This window comes from Pistacia vera, unplaced genomic scaffold (assembly GCF_008641045.1).
Source record: "Pistacia vera cultivar Batoury unplaced genomic scaffold, PisVer_v2 Contig820, whole genome shotgun sequence".
Taxonomy (NCBI): Eukaryota; Viridiplantae; Streptophyta; class Magnoliopsida; order Sapindales; family Anacardiaceae; genus Pistacia; species Pistacia vera.
Window position 1 is genome coordinate 268,683 of NW_022196691.1, and position 18,323 is coordinate 287,005.

The following is an 18,323-nucleotide window of genomic DNA, read 5'->3' on the forward strand; positions in this document are numbered from 1 at the left end:
CTCTAATTTAACTTTTATTATATAGTTTTTTTATTTAAAAAAAAAAATCTTGATATTATTCTTTTCTTAAGTTGTAAAAAATTAAGTTATTTTTAATTTTTTTTCTTTGATGAATTGTCATTATAAATGCCGGCTGAAATAGGTAAAGCAAATTCCCTTAGACTTATCCTTTATTAAAGGTCTCCAAATCCAATTAATAAAATTGAGATTAGGGTTTCTTTAAGTTAAAGTTCTCACCTAATGACATTAATTATTCTTTCAATCTAATTAATATTTATGAGTTTCCTTTTAAATAAAGAATTTCAATCTTAATAAGTGGTCTCTTTAATAAGTACTTTATTCATCAATGGATTACAGCTACATTTATACTTATAATTTTGATCTTTAATGATCAATGTCTATTTGACCCTTCTTCTTCATGGGTAATACGAGGACATTCCATGTTAATTAATAATCCCTACTGGATTATATCTCACGATACTACGCATATTACTACATAGTTCTTGATATTTTATATTACTACATAGTTCTTGATATTTTTAACGTGCAGATCAAAGATGAGAATTTCAATATACTAATTAAAAAGTAAGATTATACTAATTAATCTCTGATAGGGCCAATTTATTTTATTATTTTTGCCCTATCTTATTCTTATCATACCCAAAATACATATTTGTTTTCCTATTCTCAAAATTCAATTCAATTCATTTCAACTATTTTTAAACCTCTTAGGTTTGTTAATTTAACTAAACATCCCCAACCAAAAAAGTTTATAAATTAACAAAAACACCCCTACCCATCCACACTTGTCAGATTCTGGCCATCACTGTCGAAAAGTGGCCGAAATCTTGTGTAATGGCACACTACTGGCTGGATTTGGCCGGTAGTGCGTCAATCTAGCCTTTTCTAAGCAAATCTATTGTGGATCTTTTCGAAAAAGGTCAAATCTATGGCCACATCTTGTCATCAACAACAGTCATATCTTTGGTCGTCATTGACAACTAGATGTGGCTAGATCCATGGTGGATTTAGCTGAAAAATTCATATCAACGCCCAATTGGCCAGATCTAGCCTGTCATACGCCATTACAGCGACTTCTAGACACCCTCCAGCGGTTATGGCAGGCTGCCATCACTTAATGAGTGTGTGGGGGTGTTTTTGTTAATTTTTAATATTTTATTATAGAGAGTGTTTAATTAAATTAACAAACTTAAGAGGATATTTTTATTAATTTTTAAATTCTACCGTAATAAAACCAGAAATTAACTTTTTCAAAAATACTAATCCAAATAATAAACCAAACTCAGAATTTGTATTCACTTTTGAGATTAATCAATTAACTAGTTAAAAGATGAGAATTTTAAGAACAAAGCTATATGGGGCATGCAGAATAATACAAAAGTGCCATTCTTTTGCCACGTAGAGCTTAGCACCATAAAAAGTCGAAGCTTATCTTCAACTTAAATTAAATGTACTGCTGTGTCTCTATCGTTTTAAATCTCCCTCTTGCAGTAAATTTTTGTTTTCATTTTTGGAGACACGAAATTAAATGCATACATGAAAAGGAAAACATAAAATAAAATCCTCTCCTGATTGGACCGCTTTGATCTCATTTTCATACTTTTAAGCCCTAGCATTGTGATAAATCGATGGCTGAAAATTAATGCTAAGAATTTAAGTCAAGGTTAAGTTGATATAATTTAACTCTTTATAAAATATAAGTTGAGTGAACAACTTTTTCCCACCCAAATAATAGTTTAATTACATTTCTCACTTAAAAAGTTTCAAAATACAATTTTACTGTCCAAATATTATATTATGTTAATAATTTCCGTTAAATACAGTGATATTCATTGTGAATAACAAAATATCCTTATCTCTTATCTCTTATTCTTCTTCTCTTCTCTCTTCCCCACCCCACTACCCCAAAATCCTCCACGCCCACCAATCGGCCAACCGCTCATGTCAGCGTCTCTGCCAGATTTGGCTAGAATTCAATGTCGTTGGCCTTCGTTATCACCACCACAAGCTTCCCTGACCTTCTTTGGCCAAAACCCCCTTGATCCCCATATCTTTCAACTCACCATTTGCCGATCGCCGCAAGTTAGGGTTTCGTTGGTTCTAAGCTAATTTTTGCCTAATGGACAAAATTGTATCTTCCACCACCACCACCACTACAACCTCCGACCTCCACTCTACAAAACCCCTCAAACCCCGACACTTGGTTACTCGCCATGAACTGCCACCTTCCACCATGGCTAGGTTTTGTTATTTAATTGTTTTGGACTTTTTTGAAGCATTTTGATTGTTGTTCTGGTTGTTTTGGTGTTGTTGGTGTGTTGAGTTGCGTTTGTTGGCTTGATTTTGGGTGTTTTTCCTAGTTTTTCCCCATCGAAAGCGACCAAAAAAGGGAAAGAATCGCGTGAATTAGCCATGTGCAATGGCCAATGAATGGAGGGGTTAGACAGAGAGGAGTGGCAGGGATTTTGGTGAAAGAGTGATGGGGAATATTTTGGTGGTGGTGGGAGGGCTTAACAACGTCGAATTCAAGTTGAAGTGACCTGAAAATGCCGTATGGTAGGCGCATAATATTAATTGATCATCATATCCTTATTTATAACTAACTTTTGATCATTTTATCCTTCTTTACATTGAAACTTACTAACGGAATTGTGTTTTAGGTAATAAAATTATAATTTGAAACTTTTTAGATGAAAAAATGTTATTAAGCCACTATTTGAATGAGAAAAAATCGTTTATCCAATATAAAAACCCATTATCAGAGAAAATTTTACATCATGTTACGATGCAAGCGGCTGACTACAATAAGTGTGTTCCACTCTGTCAATCCAACACATTTGTATTTATTAATTATATATTTATATTACGACAAAATACAGACAAGACTTTAATAATGACAGATATTTTGGAACTTAGGTAAGAAGCTAGCCAGTAAGGAGATTAAGAAATAAATGAAAGCTCTAACACGTGGTTCAAAATCTTCAAGCAACCAAAAAGGCCATGTATATACTCTAATCTTAATCCATGTTTTATCACATGATAACAAGCTTATCACAACAATAGAAAGTCGTTATAAGCTTCAATCAATGAAGGAAACAAAATTTAATTTTATTGGTGTATATTTATTATATGCAATAATTTTGACCGATAAATTATACGTACCATTAGAATCAACCACAATACCATGCCCTGGGGCCATGGCGACCCCAAGAATTTAAGTGCTTTATGTTTGCTTTTTAAAGTATTATCTACAAAATTATAAAAATAGTAATAAATCATATTTTGATGTATGTATTGGCTTATAATATAATTAATGCAATCATAATATCATAGACTCTTCTCTAAATTTAAATATTAATGTTGAACTTTATTTATTAACTTTATATTTTGAGTGATCTATTGAGTATAATATCCAATAAAAAGTTCTATTTTCATCGTGTAAAAAATTAATTAAAATCACTAACCTTATAGTTAGATGGCAAGACTTTAGCCATTTGGCTGCGTTATCCAGAAGTCTTGTGTTCAAGTCCTACAAAGTAATTATCTATCACATTTGTGTCTTACTTGGTCTATTTAACTTATATGGTGTCCGATAATTTTAGGGGATTAGTTAAAATATGTACACCCGAACACCCTAATTATTAAAAAAAAAAAAAAAAAATCAATTAAACCTAATATTAATATGGGACCCTTATTTAAGTTGGGTGATAACTGATAACTTAACACTTTTAGGCGCCCTTCCTCCGAGGACTCTAATTAAATGTAAGAAAGAGTATTTGTACTCTGTATTAAGGATCTAATATTCTAATCTAGTCTAAGTATATATTTGTTATATTTACTCTTACATTTCCTTATCACTCTTATTTTTTTTTTCCCTCTCTAAAATTTTACTCTTAATTTATATAAATATTGTAACTTACTTTGGCCCAGGGGCGGATCCAGCCTAGTTTGGCCCATCCTCAATTTTTTTTCCTTTTAAAATACTAATATGTATAATTTTTGAATTCTAGCCCATCTTAATAAAAATATTAATGTGCAATTAGTTTTTATTTTGGTCTACCCTAACAGAAATTTTTGGATCCGTTACTGCTTTGGCCCCGATGATGGTTCACTGACTGGTCAAGTTTTTGCATGGGAAAGGGTACCTTGTGCAAAATATATATATAATATTAATATTTATATTATATATAGATATATATATATATATATATATATATATATATTTCTCGACACTGGATTTGCGTTGGGGAATAGTCCTCTTTGTTTACTAACAAATTATTAAAATAATTTTTTTTTAATTGTTATTACTCTATTTTTAGACTACATATTACTATAATTTTCTCTTCAATATGCAAAACTTATATCTCATTCAAAAATTCTTTTAATTAATTGATTGCATTGAACAAAAATTTCACTTTGGATTTTTCATTTTCTTTTAAATATATTATTTAAAACATTCAACTACTCTACTCTACCTCAAAATCCTGACTCCGCCGCTGTATTACATCGAAAATTAATCTAACGGTTGATAACGACCCAATAACCCCTATCAGAAACCTGCTGCCATCCTAATTAAACACTTTTCCAACCCAAGGTTTGCCTTAATACCTTTCCACCCAAAAGGTTTTAAAATACTAATTTTCTACCCAAATTTAATATTCTGTTACTACTCAAAATCGATTCCAACAACAAAAATTCTATGTGTCAACACCATTTGAACCTCCGCTATTCTCTCTATAAAACCATTTTCACTTTGACAAATTATTTTCGCCGATTGCAGGCCACCGTAAAGTTAAAGTTTTATGTTCTTACCTGATTTTGGCGATGAATATTCAATCGATCACCATCATTCGATCCACCAGTCCACTCTACAAACCCCTCTTATCCTAACTCTTACTAACTTGCTGAACGCTGGCTGAGAAAGTGAAATATATTTTGGCTATTATGTAACAAAATATAAACTTGGGTGGAAAAGTGATATTTTGAAACTTTTTGGTGGAAAAGGCATTAAGGCAAACCTTGGGTGGGAAAAAGTCGTTTACTCTCCTAATTACATCATCAAGGAAAAGATATATATATATAACTGACAGGGTCCTTCATGACAGCGCCATGAATGTGTTGTTGGTACCACCATCTCATTCATATTACATTTATTTCCTTCACTTGCCACCCTTATCACTCTGATTTGTGTTACAGTTTTCTCTCTTTCTCTCTCCCTTTCACTCTCTACATGCCTGTAATATGACCCTCCCGCATTGATGGTTAGTTGTTTGTTGTTTGTTAATTGTTGGTCATCATCATCCACTCCACACAAAGCAAAACCCTAATCTTCACCTTTAATATCTTTCACTTTGAGCAGCTGCTTATCAAGCTTGCGAAAATGGAGATAGAAGTGGCCAGTAGCAGTGGCAATAATAATCTTAACAAGCAGAGAAATGGCGCTGGAAACGATGGCAGTTTGCATAGGGAGAAGTCTGTGTCTTTTGAGAGAGTTCAAAGAGGGACGTATTTGGTTTGGGAAGATCTAAACGTTATGCTTCCGAATTTCGGAAACAAACCAACCAAAAGTTTGCTTCAAGGACTCTATGGCTATGCTGAGCCTGGAAGAATCATGGCAATCATGGGTCCTTCTGGCTCTGGAAAATCCACACTTCTTGATTCACTTGCAGGTTTCATCTCTCACTCGACTTGATAATATTACCAGATTGATATTTACAATTTTATTTGTTCTAGTTTATAATATATTGTCTCGTTAATGTTATCAGATTGATATTTTGGATTAGTGTTGTTTGTGTAGTAAAGAAACAAATATTAGAGTTTCCTCTTTTGGGTTTTGTCAGCTTTTCTTTTTTATTTAAAGAAACTTCAACTTTAGATAAAACTAAGTCCGTTAGCAAATCTCTTCTTTTTCCTTTCTGATTTAAACTCTGATTGTACTGATTTTGGAACTGAAACAACTTTTATATGTTTAAGAATCTAAGCTTTTCTAAAGAATATATCAACAAGATATGTATTACTGATGAGAAAAGTGACGGCAAATAAATAAGAAACGAAAAGATCCCTTTACAGTCTTATAATTTTCTTTTTGATATTGAGGTCCGCGTTCAAGTCTTTAAGACAGAGGATCAAATCTTGAATTTCTGGCTTAGCTTTAGTCTCAATTTTTCTGTATAATCGACAAAACTTTCAGTGACTGCAAAAATTGTTGCACCGTTATTTAATTTATGAACATAAAAATTAAAATTTCTTCTTTCAGAAGGCACGTACTTGACAAAGGATTAATTATCTGTAACGTTATATTTATATTTGATTTTGATAGCTAACCGGAATCTGTACATTGAAGTCTGAAGATGGTCTAACAAATTTATGATATCTCTGAGTTGACACAGACAGATGAATACGATCATTAATTTGCATGTGGGCTAGCTGCTTTAGTCCAAAATTCACACCAGAATTTATTTTTTATGAATTTAATCTCTAATAACATTTGTTTATATCTTGCCACAGGTAGACTCGCTAGAAATGTGATCATGACTGGAAATGTTCTTTTCAACGGGAAGAAAAGAAGATTGGAGAGCGGTGATTGTGTAAGTTTGAAATAATGTTTATCTAAATGCCCATAAATTATTGTTGAATAGTGGAAGATAACGTTATTCTTATCTGGATCTTCTGGATCTTCAGATTGTAGTCCAATGGTTGACTGTACCATAATCCAATGAACTAAGTGAAGGGTAAAGTCACCCCGATACTGTACATTAACCCCCTCGACTGTATATAATATATTATTCCTGTAGCTTGTAACTATATAAAATGGGTGTGTGCAAATTTCAGGCTTATGTGACCCAAGAGGATGTGTTGCTAGGGACTCTGACAGTCAAAGAAACGTTAACATACTCAGCCTATTTGAGGCTTCCAAGTAACATGAGCAAAGAAGAGATCAGTAACTATGTAGATGGCACAATTATGGAGCTTGGTCTCCAGGATTGCGCTGATAGGGCGATCGGAAACTGGCACTTGAGAGGCATAAGTGGCGGCGAGAAAAAGAGACTAAGCATTGCTCTTGAGATCCTGACTAGGCCTGTCTTATTGTTCCTTGATGAACCTACTAGTGGCCTTGACAGTGCCTCAGCTTTCTTTGTGATTCAAACTCTCCGAAACATCGCGCGCGATGGAAGAACTGTTATCTCTTCGATTCACCAGCCGAGTAGTGAAGTTTTTGCTCTCTTTGATGACCTTTTCTTACTGTCTAGCGGCGAAACCGTCTACTTTGGAGAAGCTAAGTCAGCTGTTGAGGTAAATGCCATAGGAATTATTATGCTTCATGCTATTTAGTTTTTTTGCAATCTAATTTTGTTATTGATTTCTGCAGTTCTTTGCTGAAGCTGGATTTCCATGCCCGAGTCGCAGGAATCCTTCGGATCACTTCCTGCGCTGCATAAATTCCGATTTCGATGCTGTAACAGCAACATTGAAAGGATCTCAAAGAATTCGAGTAATTGCGCATTTCGACTACTAAATTCCAGAAATTATCAAACCATGAGTTAATTCACATTTTCTTGTCAATGTAATTCCAGGATGTCCCAACTTCTGCAGACCCTTTCATGAATATGGCAACAGCAGAGATCAGAGCAAGGCTTGTCGAAAAATACAGGCGCTCGAACTATGTCAAAAGAGCAAGAGCTAGGATTCAAGAAATATCAGCAACTGTAAGTACTTCCAAACTGACAGTATGAACAAAACATGAAAGCAGTTTAATATTTATCAATGCATTAATTGCAGAAAGGGCTTGATATGGAAGCAAAAACAACAAGTGAAGCAAGCTGGTGGAAGCAACTTACAACATTGACTAGAAGATCATTGGTGAACATGTCTAGAGATGTGGGATATTACTGGGCACGAATAGCAATCTATTTAGTTGTATCCATTTGTGTTGGCACTATATTTTTCGATGTTGGCTATAGCTACACAGCAATCTTGGCCAGGGTATCTTGTGGAGCATTTATCACAGGATTTATGACATTTATGTCTATTGGTGGCTTCCCATCCTTCATAGAGGAAATGAAGGTAAGTGATATATATATAGTCTCTCTTGTAGACGTCCTGAATTATTTAAAATCCGGATCTTAACTCTTGCTAGTGAGTTAATTCACACATACAAGGTTTTTATGTTTTAGATTTTTGTCTTTTAGATCCATACCTGAGAATTTTCTTTGATAAATAAAATAATTTGATAGTATTTTGACATTGAAATTATGAACTAGCATGCTGCTACTGAATTTCAGGCTTCTGATTCCTTTGTTTTCTGCTCTGAAACAGGTTTTCTATAAAGAAAGACTTAATGGGTATTATGGGGTGGCAGTTTTTATCCTATCAAACTTCCTCTCTTCTTTCCCCTTTTTGATATCAATTGCACTAATGAGTGGGACAATAACTTTCTTCATGGTGAAATTTCGGTCCGGATTTTCTCATTTCGTGTTCTTCGTTCTCAATATTTTCTTCTGCATCACTGTTATAGAGAGTCTGATGATGGTAGTGGCTTCATTGGTCCCTAATTTCTTGATGGGAGTTGTTGTTGGCGCCGGAATCCTCGTAAGAAACTTCTTTTTTCACCTTGCTTGATCTTTTACCTATCTTTTCAGTTTTCATCAGCAGTTTTTAGCAACACATTATAGTTAAAATTTGGAGTTCTTTCTGCAGGGAATCATAATGATGACCTCTGGTTTCTTCCGGCTTTTGCCCGATATCCCCAAGCCATTTTGGCGCTACCCCATTTCTTATCTCAGCTATGGCGCCTGGGCAATTCAGGTACTTCTGTGAAGCTTCTTTCATCTTTAAATACCTGGAATGTCATTGCACCCGAAAACGTTTTCCGAAATCAAAATCTTCTTCAGGAAAGAAAATCATTAGTCCCTTTATTTTTTGAAATGCAGGGTGCATACAAGAATGATTTCATTGGCCTCGAGTTTGATCCAATGTTCCCTGGTAGCCCAAGACTGAAGGGAGAAGAGATCATCAGAACGATTTTTGGTGTATCAGTTGATCGTTCCAAGTGGTGGGATCTATCAGCCATTGTGCTTATTCTCGTATGCTATCGAGTTCTCTTCTTCATCATTCTCAAGTTCAAGGAAAAAGCCTCGCCATTGTTTCAGAATCTTTATGCCAAGAAAACTATTCAGCACCTCCATAAAAGACCTTCCTTCAGTTCGCCATCTTTCTCTTCAAAGAGGCACCAACCCCTCCATCCACTCTCCTCTCAAGAGGGTCTGAACTCTCCACTCAACTAGGAGTTAATCGTGCTGTGATTGTCGTTGTAGTTTCGTGTTGTTTATGTAGCTTGAAGTTCTTGCTTATACAGTATAGAACACAATACTGAATTTCTGATTAAGTTTTATACACAGGGAAACGTTTTATTTTTCTTTTTCTTTTCCTAGTGGAAATGAAATTACACAACTCATACTGAAAACTCAAAGTTCAGCAAAAAGCACAAAAGCAAAAACAAAAAGCAAAATTGAAAAGAGACATTGAAAGGCAATACATCCACAAAAAAACAAATCAGTCTTCAGAGTTCAAAGTATTTTGAGTTATTCAGACTTAGTCTATCTATGCATTCAAATTCGCCTGGGAGAGGAATTGATTCGAGTCTTTCAGGAATTTTCAAGCTGAAGCAATCTTTGATACTCAAGCCTCTAAGCATTGGCATAGCAGCCTCATCTACTTGCCACTCCTCCAAGTGGAATAATTCAAGCTGTAGAATTTCAAGCCGAGGGAACCCATTTGCCCTGCACATCATTTTCTTTCCTTCATAAGAACCGAAGATTAAGACAAGAAACATGAGGCTTGGCAACTTCTCTAATGTGGGCATTGGATCATCATCGAGAAGTGAATCCGATAGCTTTAGGACTTGCAGGTTTGGCAAGAGTTGATCCATGTTAGTTGGTAATTTCTGTAATTTTCCATTTAATCTCAAATCTACAAGACATGGACAATGACCGAGTGGCTGCAGTGAATTGAAAGATTGATCAGGCCCCAACCAAACTGATAAAATTCGCAGGCTTCGCAGTGTGGCGATAGAATCTAAACTGAAATCTTTCTCTTTTCCACCACCCAATTCAATTTGTAGCTCTCGAAGATTAACCAACTTTTTAGGATTAATTCTAGCCCAGCTTACAAAACAAACATACTTCAGAGTCAAAAGGTTTTTCAAGCTGGCTATCGGCAAAGACCCTGTAAAGAATCCAGTTAGATGTCTCAACTCTTGCAATTTCGAGATTTCAGTTGGGAGAGCAACATATCGATCAAAACTGTTTAACTCCAAAGTTTGTAGCCTCTGCAAGTTGACAATGGATGGTGGCAAATTATATAGATTTGCACCCCTTAACCCTAAATATGTAAAGTGAATCAACTTCCCTATCTCTTTGGGCAAACTATTCGCAAAAACCTCAACTTCCAGGATTCTTAGATAACTGAATTTGCTGTACAATGGTGTCAAGAGGTCACTTCGTTGATTGAAGAACAGAAGGGAACGTGAGGATGGATTGCAGTGTTGAAGCCATAAAAACTTTTCACTCTCAGAATAAATAGCATGTCGTCGACATGATGATGCAACAGAAAAGACAGTACTGGAATGCTTGAGTTCATCACAAATATGAACAAAGTTTAGTTCTTCTGCCTTTTTAACTGCGAGATCCCGTAAAAGATCATGGACTCGACATGTTGTAATCCTTCCCCAACATCTTTCATCTACTTGAACCAAACTTCTGTTGATCAACTTATTCACATAATTCTCAGCTACATCTTCCATTATCTGACCTTTAGCTTCCCATGTGAAACCTTCAGCCACAAGCAATCGAACTAATTTCTCAAAGTTGATCAGAAAATCCTCCGGAAATAGACCTATATAAAGAAAACATAACTTCAATGGGTAAGGCAGATCATTGTAGCTTAAAGCTAATAAATTAGAGATGTCAATTGAATCATCTTGCAAATGCCGCCAAATTTGATCGCGGACAGCACCCCATTCATGTGGCTTCTTGGTAGACAAGAGCCCACCCAATACAACAATTGCTAGTGGCAAGCCACCACATTTTCCCACCATTTCTCTTCCCAGTTTTTCCAGTCCTTTATCTACCTTCGAGTTTCGAAAGGCTTTGTCACAGAACAGTTTCCAACTCTCATTTGGCCTCAGAAACCTGAGTTCATGGACATGAGTTACATCATCTATACGCTCAGCAACTTCTTTATTGCGGGTAGTGATAATTACTCTGCTACCGTTTTTGTTGTCCGGAAAGGCTCTTTTCAAGCTCTCCCATGCTTCCTTCTTCCACACATCATCAATCACCACTAAGTATGAGCGTCCTTGCAACGAACTATAGAACTCTCGCTCCAAGTTTTCTTTACTCATCTTCACAATCTTCTCCATCTCCTTTTTGTTTTTGATCTTGAAAGATTCAATGATTCCCAAAACAAGATCTCGCGTTCTGCAATCTTGAGATGCCACAACCCAACCATAACAATCAAATTTACTTCTGACATCAATGTTGTGATACATTTTTTTCGCAAGAGTTGTCTTGCCCAAACCACCCATACCACAAATAGAAATCACCAAACGTCTTGGCTCTTTCTCAAGAACTTTTGCAAGCAGTTTGTCAGCATCATCCTCAAACCCAACAACATTTTCTTCAACCACAAAGGAGGGAACTCTTCTCAGCTCTTTCAATTTGTCAAGAGCAATTTTGCTCTTCCCTTCCTGCTTTTTATCAATTTCTTGGATGCCATACAATCCTCGCTTATCAACAAGATCCTTGATCCTCTTCCTGATTGCTTCAATCCCTTTGCCTATGCCATAGACATCTCCCTTTTCTCTGCATTTTCTGTAGACACTGGACTCCTGGTGATCATTGATGCAAGAAGAACACTTCATGAAGGAAGTAAAGGCTCCCCGCCTTCTATCCAAATTCAAAGTCCTTCCACCACGGACTTTGAGCATGAATGTATCAAAAACATCCTCTGCATCGTAGGCAATGTCAGTGATGATGGATACCCAGTTGCATAACAGATCATCCTCAACTTGTTTTTCCATTGCATCCTTTATGAAACATTGCATTAATATCAAATCATTCTTCAGCGACTCCACTTCCCTTTTCACTCCTTGGAAGGAGACTACTTCTTGGATGAGATAGTCTCCGACCTTATTCAAAACATATGAGATTACTGCATCCACCATGCTTCACAACATCATAGAAGCGGCCTTGCGTCCTAGGAGAGGATAGATTGCTTTCTTTGGCTATCTTGTAGCTCTTGTGGCGCAGACTGACTTGATTTTGGTTAAGTTTGACTTCACTAAGATTGGCTAGAATTGCTGTAAGCTTAATCCATGCAAAGTAGGCGCTCAATTCAGCGATGTCCCTGCATAACTTCCTGAAGTTTTTATCGTAAAATCAAATTAGACTACAAATTACAAAGTGCAGAAATCTCGAAAAGCTATATTAATTTACCTGTTTGATTAAGCGAATCTCACGAAATATTTCCTCTTTGCCTTCACTTACATCTGAAAAGGACTTATATAACTTTATTCCATTATCCCTTTAGTTTTGAGCAGATCTGGAATAGTGAATAAAATGGTCTGAGAGTGGTATAGGCTAGACAGAATCCCAGCGGCAACCGATGAGAGATGGAGATCTTCTTTCAGGGCAGGGTAAAAAACTCTATTACCGGAAAGATGGTGTTCGGAGAGAAGGTTTTTTGTTGTAAAGGAGATAAACTGTTTCTAGGTACTCCGGTTTTTGTGTGTGAATTGTCTGATGTAATATTGACCAAAAGAACAAAACTTTATAGTCAATGAACAAAACTTCATTAAATTACGATGAAAATTCCGTTGTATTTCCAACAAATTTCGTCATTGACTAAGAAACTTTCAATAAATCCTGAGCTATATAATATAGTTTTAATTAAAAGTTAGGCTGATAGAAGTTAAAAAGTAAATTGCAATATCGTTTCCAGTCATCAAGTCAATGCTTTCATATTTTCTTTCTAACAATTTAAACTGTGTCAACAGTTTCAAAACTGTGCTTAAATATAAGGATGGCAATGCCTATTACCCAAATTAGGTCTAGGAATGTTAATAAACCTGGGTCGGAGATGGTTGATGATACAAATTACAGAGAAGAAAACTATTTATTTTGGAGATGCAAACAGGGAGAAAACTAGCTAGTTATATTAGAGGTATATCACTTCATACATCTGAAATGTAAATGCATAATTGTTAAAAATACAAACCAAAAGAGTTCTTTCTTAATGCCAACATTCACATTCTTTTACAATCAACATCAGGTTTAACACCTAAATGGTTTATTCGCTTAAAAAAAATTAACATCTGCCAACAATAAAAAACAACAAAACTGAAGGGAAATTGAAAAGAAAGTGCACACACAGCAATGAAGGAAATCAAACTTGGATGTAGCTTGAGTTATTTATAGGTATTCTTCCATCTTCACATTCCCATTCTCCTGGGAGAGGGATTGATCTCAGTCTTTCCGTAATTCTCAACTTGGAGTTCTCTACTATCTTCAGTCCTCTGAGCATAGGCATAGCATCTTCATCTACTTGCCACTCCTCTAATTCCTTTAAATCAATTTGCAGAATTTCAAGCCGAGGAAAACCCTTCGCGGAGCAGGTCAGTTTTTTTCCACTATAGGAATTGAAGCTCAAGACAAGAATCATGAGATTCGGCAACTTCTCTAGAGAGGCCATTGGGTCATCCTGGAGAAGTGAACCTGAAAACTTCAGGCATTCAAGATTTGGTAAGAGTTTATCCATGTCAATTGGAAGTTTCTCCAGCTTCCCATTTAATCTCAAATCTGCAAGACATGGACAATGACCGAGGGGTTTCAATGAAGTGAAGGCCTGGCCAGGCCTCAGCCAAACTGATAAAATCCGCAGGCTTTGAAGTGTGGTGACAGAGTCTAAAGTGATTGCCTTCTCATTTGGCCTGCCTGATATAATTCGTAGCTCTCGAAGATTAACCAATTTAACTGGATTAATCTTAGTCCAGCTTCCATAATCTATATTCTTCAGAGTTTGAAGGTTTGTCAAATTATGTACGGGCAAAGTCCCTCTGAAGTTTCCAATTAAATGCCTCAACTCTTGCAGCTTACCAATTTCAGTTGGTAAGCGATCAAAAAACCATTCAAAGCCATGTAAACGCAGAGTTTGTAACCTCTTCAACTTGACAATGGATGGTGGGAACACATGTATATATCCATTGGTTAAGCCCAAATATCTCAATTGAATCAACTCTTCTATTTCTTTTGGAAAGTCCCTGCTTTTTGGCACTGTATTGTTGCTCTGGGATCCGTCAATATCCAGAATTCTGAGTAGCCTGAATCTTGAGCACATGAAAGCTAAATGTTGTGCTATTCGAAATGACTTATCCTCCGGTTGTTGAAAGAACAAAAGAGAACGTGAGAGTGGATTATACTGTTGAAGCCAAAACCAGCTTTCACTCCCAGAGCCAGAATATATAGCTTGTCTTCGACATGTTACTGTGATTGAAGAACGACTTGAATGGTTGTCTTCATCACAAATGTGAATGAAGTTCAGCTGTTTTGCCTTTTCAATTGCAAGATCTCTCAATAGATCATGGACTCGGCATGTTATGACCCTCCCCCAACATTTTTTTTCTATTTGAATCAAGCTTCTGTTGATCAACTCATTCAAATTATCTTGGGCCACCTCTTCCATCAATTGATCTTCGGTTCCCTCAATGAAACCCTCCGCCACCCACAGCTGAATTAGTTTCTCTGTGCAAATTTCAAAGTCCTCAGGGAGAAGGCCTAAGTATAGAAAACATAGCTTCAATTGATAAGACAAATCATTAAAGCTTAAAGCTAACAAATACGATATGTGAATGGAGTCATTCCTTAAATGTCGCCAAATGTGATCACGCACCACATGCCATCCTTGAGGCTTTTTAGCAGACAAAAGCCCCCCTAATACTACTATAGCAAGTGGTAGGCCACCACATTTTCCCACCATTTCTCTTCCCAACTTATCCAATCCTTCATCTGAATTTAAGCTTGGAAAAGCTTTATCACAGAACAGCTTCCAACTCTCATCTGGCGTTAAAAATCGAAGTTCATGGACATGGATTTTCTCATCCGAACGCTCAGCAACTTCTCTAATGCGAGTGGTGATGATTACACGACTTCCGTTTTTGTTGTCCGGAAATGCTCTCCTCAAACTCTCCCAAGCTTCTTTATGCCATACATCATCGATCACCACTAGATAAGAATATCCTTCCAGGGATTTATGAAGATATCGCTCTAAGCTTTGTTCATTGAACTTCTCAATCTCCTTTGTCCCGTTTACAACTTTGAAAGACTCTATAATTCTTAAAAGAAGATCCTGAGTCCTATATTCTTGAGAGACAGAAACCCAGGCACAACGGTCAAATTTATTCCTGACATCAATGCTATGATAAAGCTTTTTAGCAAGAGTTGTTTTTCCCAAACCACCCATTCCAAAGATAGAGATTACGAAACGTCGTGGCTCGTTCTCGAGAAGTTTAGCCAACAAAGTGTTAGCATCTGCCTCAAAGCCAATAACATTCTCTTCAACTACAAAGGAAGGAGTTCTTCTTAATTCTTTCAGTCTGCCATAAGCACTGCTCTTTCCTTCTTGCTGCATCTGACTAATATCCTGAAGACAGTACAACTCACGTTTCCAAGAGAGATCTTTGATTCTCTTTCTGAGTGCTTTAATCTCCTTCCCTATGTTATACAAACTGACCTGTTCCTTGCCTTTCTATAAACACTGAACTTTGTACAGCTGGACTCTTTCTGAACAGACTCTTTGTGAATGGATTCAAATCCGTCGCTATATTCTTCCTGATCACTCGAATCTTCATTAAATATGCAAGAACATTTTTTTATGGAAGCAAAGAGATCTGACCTTTTTTTGGAAGTCCCCCCTTGAAGCGTATTGGTTGTCGAAACCACTTGTTCTCCATCATGGACTTTGAGCATAAATGTATCCAAGACATCCTCGGTATCATAAGCAATGTCTCTGATGTCAGATATCCACTTGCCTATTATAACATTGTCAACTTGTTTTGCTTCAGCATCCTTAATGAAACACTGCATCCATTCCAGGTCATTCTTTAGCAACTGCACCTCATCTCTCACTCCTCGTAAGAAGACTGCTTCTTTGATGATGTAGTCTCCTAGACTTTTCACCACAAATGACACTACTGCATCAACCATACTTCACAAGCTGCTCTTTTCTTTCTTTCTTTCTTTCGCTACTTGGCTCTAGATTAAGGTCTTTATTGACCTGATCAAGTCTGTTATTTCCTCCACAAATTTGGCAGGAAAGGCCTGTTTCTATTTTGATGACATTTTCTTTTAAATGAATGTTAGCCAGTAGTAGAAAGGATTTATGCGTGTCGTCTGATTCCCGGCCCAGGATTTATACGCGTCTGATTCCCAGCTATTCATTTGTAATTCACTTGTAAGATAAGACTTGAGAGATGCTTTAAGTCATACTCATATCGGGGAAGGCCGGAGACTTGGCTCAAATGGGTAAAAGGGGGCTAATGATATTTTAGTCTTTTTGGGTTTTGGTCGTAAAAATCAAGGACAGATTTGCTTTTACTAGCAAAAACGTCCTCTAACCTGACAGGCCTTAATGTAAAACTAACGGCAAGAGGGCATATTTGACTTTTCCTCACTAAAGCTAAATATTTAAATAATAAAAAATAATTTATTTAATTTCAATAAAATTCTAAACTTATCTCATTGTCAAAAGTAGACTTAACAAACGGGCGGACCGAGCGGGTACGAGCTGAGTCAAAATGGATACAGGTAAAACGAGTCAAAGTTCTAAACAGATAATGAAATTTAAAACCCGTACCCAGCCCTTGTAGGTACGGGTGGACTCGTGGGTCACCTCTTTTTTTAGATAGATGTGATGTAAAGTCATTCGTTTCATGTTTATGCATGATATGATATACTTTACACATAGATAAATGTTACCAAATTTTCATAACTAGAGTATAATCTCTTTATAGTGATATTCTATATAAGAATAACCTCATTATAATCATAAAAAATTATAATCTTAACTAAATAAGAATAAATTTTATATTGTAATAAGTTTAATTTTTCTAGGTCCCGTCTTCAGGATCTTGTTTCTATATAGTAATAATTATATGTATATTGCAAAAGTTATATATTATGTTACGTTAAAGATTTAAGATAAAATAAAATATTTATCTAAAGTTTGTTTGGGATAATGGTTTATACTTTAGAGTTATTTCCACATCTTTTATCTTGTAGGTACATAATAAGTCGTCAGCATGGTTACCTTCTTGTTGAAGAAAAATATTTTTAACTTCTCAAACACGTTTAAAGTTTATTGACACGAAACTTTTACTATTTTCACAGCATCATCCTTAGAATTATCTATTTTCTCTTCTTGTTGCTCATTTGGATGATTGAGAAATACATAATATTTATTTGATTAGTGTAGTAAAGTTATCAAATTTAATCATTCAATTTATTTATACTACTAAAACATGAATTATAAAATTAAAAATTAAAACAATAACTTCTTGATTAAAATAGTAATTTTTGTAACTATACCTTTATTAAGTTATAACCTCTTTATAATAATAAATTTATTTAATTTTAATATTATAATTATAGAAAGGTTGTACTATATTTTTTGAATCCTAATAATTGAGGATTACTACTAATTTTTTTTTATAAGTAACCTTGATTTTCTGAGGCAGTCCCATCGAATTTTTGCTTTATTGTTTGATTTTAATATATGGACGATATATTTGGAAAAAGAGGGAAAAAAAAAAAAAAGTGATTTCCTTTTGCTTTTTGCCTATCATTTATTACTTGGTTCAAAATCTCGTATCTTTATATTGGGAAGCTGACAAAAGAGGCAAAGACTTGATTGACTCAAGTCCGGTAATTTCTCGCATTAATTAGTCATATTACATAATTTAAGATAATTAAACCCAAACGAATCAATAATTCAATATAATCTAGAGAAAACATCTACCCAGCAATCCATGTGAGCATGTCCAATAAGAGACAAAAGTCAAAACATAAAAAGAAGAGCCAGCTTTACGAATCCTTTTCACAATTTTTATTTTTATTTATTTTAAAAATGAAGAAAATCCTTGTCTCTTTCGAATCAGTACATAGTACAGGGATTAGATTAAATAATAAGTTTGTGCAATAATCATCCAGAAGCCACTATTTCTAAATCTTCACCGGCAAGAATCTCTTCGT

At 35.5% G+C, this 18,323-nt stretch overlaps 3 protein-coding genes across 4 annotated transcripts; 1 reads left to right on the plus strand and 2 right to left on the minus strand.

Moving 5' to 3' along the window:
- The first annotated feature begins 5,295 nt into the window (after positions 1-5,295).
- Positions 5,296-9,436, plus strand: LOC116117717 (ABC transporter G family member 15-like). The gene is made up of 9 exons (XM_031403727.1): positions 5,296-5,690; positions 6,529-6,608; positions 6,853-7,314; positions 7,391-7,513; positions 7,596-7,727; positions 7,801-8,085; positions 8,338-8,610; positions 8,719-8,826; positions 8,952-9,436. The coding sequence occupies exons 1-9, from the start codon at positions 5,402-5,404 to the stop codon at positions 9,303-9,305; spliced, it is 2,106 nt and encodes a 701-aa protein (XP_031259587.1). The 5' UTR covers positions 5,296-5,401; the 3' UTR covers positions 9,306-9,436.
- A 117-nt stretch (positions 9,437-9,553) lies between these two features.
- LOC116117716 (putative disease resistance RPP13-like protein 3) lies at positions 9,554-12,809 on the minus strand. 2 transcript variants are annotated; one of them, XM_031403725.1, is made up of 2 exons: positions 12,516-12,809; positions 9,554-12,426 (listed from the first exon to the last, which is right to left on the minus strand). In XM_031403725.1, exon 2 carries the CDS (start codon positions 12,242-12,244, stop codon positions 9,581-9,583), a length of 2,664 nt encoding a protein of 887 aa, XP_031259585.1. In that variant the 5' UTR covers positions 12,245-12,426; positions 12,516-12,809; the 3' UTR covers positions 9,554-9,580. The 2 variants fall into 2 exon arrangements, with proteins under 2 accessions (XP_031259585.1, XP_031259586.1); XM_031403726.1 differs by having other exon boundaries at positions 9,554-12,434.
- A 513-nt stretch (positions 12,810-13,322) lies between these two features.
- On the minus strand, positions 13,323-16,022 carry LOC116117740 (putative disease resistance RPP13-like protein 3). Its single transcript, XM_031403753.1, has one exon. It carries the CDS (start codon positions 15,703-15,705, stop codon positions 13,465-13,467), a length of 2,241 nt encoding a protein of 746 aa, XP_031259613.1. The 5' UTR covers positions 15,706-16,022; the 3' UTR covers positions 13,323-13,464.
- Positions 16,023-18,323: the final 2,301 nt, after the last annotated feature.